This window comes from Papaver somniferum, chromosome 9 (assembly GCF_003573695.1).
Source record: "Papaver somniferum cultivar HN1 chromosome 9, ASM357369v1, whole genome shotgun sequence".
In the NCBI taxonomy this organism is placed as follows: domain Eukaryota; kingdom Viridiplantae; phylum Streptophyta; class Magnoliopsida; order Ranunculales; family Papaveraceae; genus Papaver; species Papaver somniferum.
This window is the reverse complement of record NC_039366.1, coordinates 48,050,058-48,055,407: the sequence shown is the minus strand read 5'-3', so window position 1 is coordinate 48,055,407 and position 5,350 is coordinate 48,050,058. Positions and strand designations below refer to the sequence as shown.

The window sequence follows — 5,350 nt, the reverse complement described above, 5'->3', positions numbered from 1 at the left end:
GGAAAACCAGTTTGGGGTTTTTTCTCATATTCGGCAGTAAACTACTATCTTGGAACTACCGAATATACATATTTGGTACTCAGTGTGTTATATTCGTAAGTTTATTCGAGAAATTATCTACCGAATCTGGGTAGTTCATGGCATTTAATGCATGCAATAATCGGTTTTTCTTGTTTACAAAAGCACACAAACGCATGGAAATCGAGTATTTGAGTTTCTTAACACAATACCTGTGTTTTACATGCATCGTTAGCTTCAATATCAGGCGATTTTCCATTTTCTTCCATGAAAGGTTCGTCTAGGTTTTCCTCTCCACAAAAGTTTGGATCATTCAACATATACCCCAAATCGTCTTCTCTAAACGGTCGTGAACCTTCAACATTTTGTTCTTCGCCATGATTCTCACCTTCTTCATATCCATCCATTTTTGTAGTGATAAAATGGGTTTTCCCTTTTTTCCTTCACCTTCTTCTCTATAACTCTAACAACTCAAAAATGAAAAAGAAATGGAAAAAATGAAACAGAAATCATTCTAACACTGCACCGACTACAATAGGAAGTCTGGGTAATATTTTGGCTTCCGATTGCAATCAGAGGATAAAAATGTTATCATATCCTCCGAATATATAAGGGTAATTTTGCCATTACGAATTACGCGAGATAAGGGCTGACTACATTTTTCCTTTGGGTGACCTTTTTTGTTTTATTGTTGGCCCCTAAATCCTTTTGAGTGGCCCCTAAAAACGCGAGGAAACAAATGATTGATTACAAATACAATTACGTCTCTGATTGCATCTTCCATTAGGGTGTTTCTACATCTTCTCTATTCTACAGGCAAAGTAAAAAAGACGAAGCTTGGCTGAGTCAATTTAATGTTTCTTTCCCAGTAATGCTACAAATTGGATACAATTACTCTTTGTTATACGATTTTACAACCCTCTCATGGCAGCACTAACGGCACAAAAAGATTTAAGTGGACTCTATATCAACCAATTCATACATTTCCATGGCCTTACCACTGAAACTGGTGGCGAACGACAAAAAACTCTCAATGTCTAAACAAAGCCTTCTTAGAATGAATCTTTTTTCTCATAACCTTGTTAGCAGTCAAGTCAGATGGGATTCTTGGCACCTCCTCGATTGCTGCCACTGCTAAATTCTCTGGTCGCCCAGCTCATTTCGCTACCAATATGTTAAGGAGGCGTTTGGGATCAAAATCCATCGAATCCTCCAAATCCACCACCAGGGAAACCTCCTTCAAAATGGAAGGTATATTGTTGTCCACCACCACCGCCGCCACCGAAAGGGTTGAAACCACCATGACCTCCACCCATTCCCATATTATCTTCCATGTCTTCCCCTCTATCAAATCTCACCCTCTTTTCATCATCCCCTAGCACCTGCACACAATAAAGGGACTATCAGAGGTTGCCAGCAGTTAAAAGTATAACCTAATACAGATGTCCAACGTAGGCCAAGCCGCCAAGGTCAGCGAAATCTAAAAGAAACTCGGTTTGAAGAAAGATATCAACATTAAAAGAGTAAACTTCAGCGACAGAAAAGGACGAGGCAAAGAACAACAGGCAAAAACATAAAAATGAAAAGTTAAAACAATGGATGATCAAATACCTCATATGCAGCAGCTATTTCTCGGAATTTCTCTTCAGCTGCCTCTCTATTATCAACATTCTTATCTGGATGCCATTGTAAAGCGAGCTTCTTGTACGCGCGCTTAATCTCTTGTATAGATGCAGTTTTGGAAATTCCTAAGATCTTGTACCAGTCCTTGCGCTTGCTCATCTTTAATGCTCTTTCGGCCTTCATTAATGATTCCCGGATGCTCATGTCCTGCCCACCAAAGTAAATATTGGTAAATCATGTTGGAGGGTTAATGCACAAAAATAAAGGCATGCGTCTCACTGAGTAGAACTTGTTAATGTGAATATTGTAAATGCTGTAATCCTTTTAAAAAATACTGGATTTCGGAACGTTATGGGAGCCATTGTCTTCGAGCATATACTTGCTCTTAAGGTCTTAAAGTCTGAGCTGCATAATGTGTGAACTCACGGTCTAGAAATTGCTCTTCCTAATGCATACTTCAGGTATGGAGCAACTCAAGACTGAAGATGAGTTATTTAGTGATCACTATTTTTTTGTTATCAATCTATTAACAGGTACAACTTACAAGTGTGATAATTGATAGCCACAAACCTGGGATGATTTTTGGTATGCTTCTTTCAGATCTTGAACAGCTCCCTCCCAGTCCTCAGTTAAAATCTTAGCTTCACCCCTCTGAAAAACATTGTCAGTCGTTAAGTAACATACTCTCGTCATTCATAGTAATTTTTGGATTCCTAAGTAGACTCATGTATTAAACCAGTTATGTCAGTTAATGCATTATCGAACCACAGAAAAGACAGATGCAACCTTTTCATAACTTTATAAGCTTATCTATGTTTGGATGAGAAAACCAGATAAAGCATTTTAGACATTCTATACAGGCTATGGTTTCCTACGTGGACTCATGTATTCAACCAGTTATGTCAGTTAATGCATTATCGAACTGCAGCAAAGACAGATGCAACCTTTTCATAACTTTATAAGCTTATCCACGTTTGGAAGAGAAAACCAGATAAAGCATTTTAGACATTCTATACAGGCTATGTTTTCCTAAGTAGACTCATGTATTAAACCAGTTATGTCAGTTAATGCATTATCGAACTGCAGAAAAGACAGATGCAACCTTTTCATAACTTTATAAGCTTATCCACGTCTGGACGAGAAAACCAGATAAAGCATTTTAGACATTCTATACAGGCTATGGCAACTTATAGTGTTTGATCTTTACATACCTGGGCTAAAGCTTCAACCAACTCTTCATCAATCTTAAGTGCTTCTGTGCAACTATCCAGAGCGTCTTTGCCACGGCCAAGCTTGATCTGAACTTTACACAAACCAAGATAAAGATGTACATTATGAGCACTGTGATTAGGGTCCATGGCAAGAGCTGCTTTGAAGTCCTCCACTGCCATACGGAATTTACCCTTACTCTCATTATCTTCTGCCTGCAAGTTTAATATCGGTTTAGATACGTTTTCAGCTTAAACTTCACTATAGAAGACACAGTGAAGAATAAGAGCCCTATTTTCAATAATGATTTTGTGTGGAGAAGCTGTCATGGAACATACACTTTTTGTCTTCTTCAATAGGTTTTTCAGTCCAAAATATGTTTTCTTCAGTTGACTATGCTCCGGATCTGACCTGAGACCTTTTTGATAATGCCTGAAAACAATATATCCAAGCTTCACTGTGAAAAGAGGATTATTTACAAAGAAAGAATAGATTGCAATCCATATTTGTGCGCTTTATACAAATTTTTATCAGTTAACATACTTTAAAGCAACGTCATGATCTGCCAGATAATAGTAAGCACGCCCGCGTATCAATAATGCATCAAGATTGTTCTCATCTTCTTTAAGGATAAATCCAGACTCTGAGATAGCTCCCGAGTAGTCTTTCAATTCTAACATCAACTTTACTTTAAGTATTTTAGCCTGCAAAAGAAAAATGCTTGAAGATTTTAGCTGGCTTTTAAACGAGAAGTCAACTGATTCAAATTTCAGGATAAGAATTTGAGAACAATATTATACCTTTATACATGAAGATGAAAACACAAGGACTACTTTATCTACGTAATCCAAGGCTTTTCCATATTCCTTAGAATCAAACAGATTAAGTGCCGTTTCTAATGCATTCTTAGCCTGCAACAACTGAGAAAGTTCCTTTTCTGCTGCAGAATCTCCTGGTTTTAATTCCAGATACTTTTTGTAACTTTCCTCAGACTCCTCATATCTACATCATCCAAAAATCGCCTGAATCAAATAATTTTACAATGAGAAATTTAAAATACTGGTACCTTCCATAGTTTACATACTGGTCACAACCGCAAATGTTTTGGTTTCATTAGATTGAAAATCTTTATAGTTAATAATGAAATTGACTTCCCCAAACAGGGTTGAAGACATACACTTGTGGCGAGTAAAATGCATAAGAAATAGTCTTTCTTTTTATCAGTAAATAATCCACCTTTTTTAAGCATAATTTCCACCTTATGTCTTGGGTATTGCCACTGAACAACTTTACATAAAAGAAACAGAAAACACCTAAAAAAATTTCTGCTGTCAATGATGAATCTTTTCACTAGATTAGAAGGTATGTACAGGTCCTAACTCCCAATGTTCTGGTGTTAGACTAAGTGAGGTCACCAATTTAATTCTCTTTTACACAAAATGTATAAGTTGCTTTCTAGTAATCAAGAACAACACCAGTAACATAAAAAGTACAAAAAGAATGTTAATTTATCAAAAACCTGCATAATTGACGAAGAACTGATGCACGTCGCAAATAAGCTTCTGAATGGTTTGGATCATCCTCCAAAATAGTATTGAGATCATTAAGTGCTTCGCTAAAACGTTTCACTTGAATATTTTCTGAAACTCTCTTAAACAGGTCAGCAACATTGCTAGGTTTAGCATCTGCATCAATTACACGACATAAACAAAGTTCTTAGCTATCCATATCCACATTATCAATTACTAACTTAACCTATCAAATATCTCTCTCTTCTCGTTACTTATTCAGTTATTGTTATCAATGCCACCAACCTAGTACTCCTACAGGCTACATTGATTAGACTCCATTAACCAATCGCATACCGAAACTGTAACATGTTCAAAAATTCATGCTACAATATCCACCCTAAATCAAACAAAATGAATCCTAATATCAAATAGATTCACAGCAAAATTGACAATGTTTACCTTGACTAGAAACCAATGGTTGGCAAATGAAGAGAATAAATAGATGAAAAAATAAACCCCTTGCTCTGAAGAGATCCATGGTTGATGAACACAGCAACTTCATCAACAGAAGATTTTTGTTTGATACAAAGACAAGTTTCGGACTTGTTATTGTTTTCTAGAGTGGGGAAGCAAGACAGAGAGATTAACAGATTTGGATCGAACAAGGTAAAAATTAAACAGAGTTTTGGATTTTTTATTTTTCAGTTTTTCGAAAATAAAATGTCAGTTCTTATACAAGAGAGTTTAGGCGACCTTAAGTCGATACACGTAGCTCGAACAAATAAGAAATTGCCATGTGGAATTATTACGATTGTAGTTTTGATGTACTTTAACGTGGGTGAGAGAAGTCACTTCAAGTATTGGAAGACAATAAAAAGTCAACACCGCGTGTGTAATGTGTAATTGGTAACCAATTAGATCGATATGTTTCTTTCACCCTTATCAGAATTTAGATCAATAAAGTGTAGCTTAGTTGTTAATTTTTTTTT

General features: G+C 36.3%; 1 protein-coding gene across 1 annotated transcript; it reads right to left on the bottom strand.

The window, feature by feature from the left end:
• Positions 1–855: 855 nt before the first annotated feature.
• LOC113310436 (dnaJ protein P58IPK homolog) lies at positions 856–5,058 on the bottom strand. The gene is made up of 9 exons (XM_026559125.1): positions 4,821–5,058; positions 4,370–4,535; positions 3,651–3,852; positions 3,394–3,554; positions 3,189–3,282; positions 2,853–3,065; positions 2,212–2,292; positions 1,630–1,848; positions 856–1,400 (listed from the first exon to the last, which is right to left on the bottom strand). Exons 1-9 carry the CDS (start codon positions 4,921–4,923, stop codon positions 1,212–1,214), a joined length of 1,428 nt encoding a protein of 475 aa, XP_026414910.1. The 5' UTR covers positions 4,924–5,058; the 3' UTR covers positions 856–1,211.
• Positions 5,059–5,350: the final 292 nt, after the last annotated feature.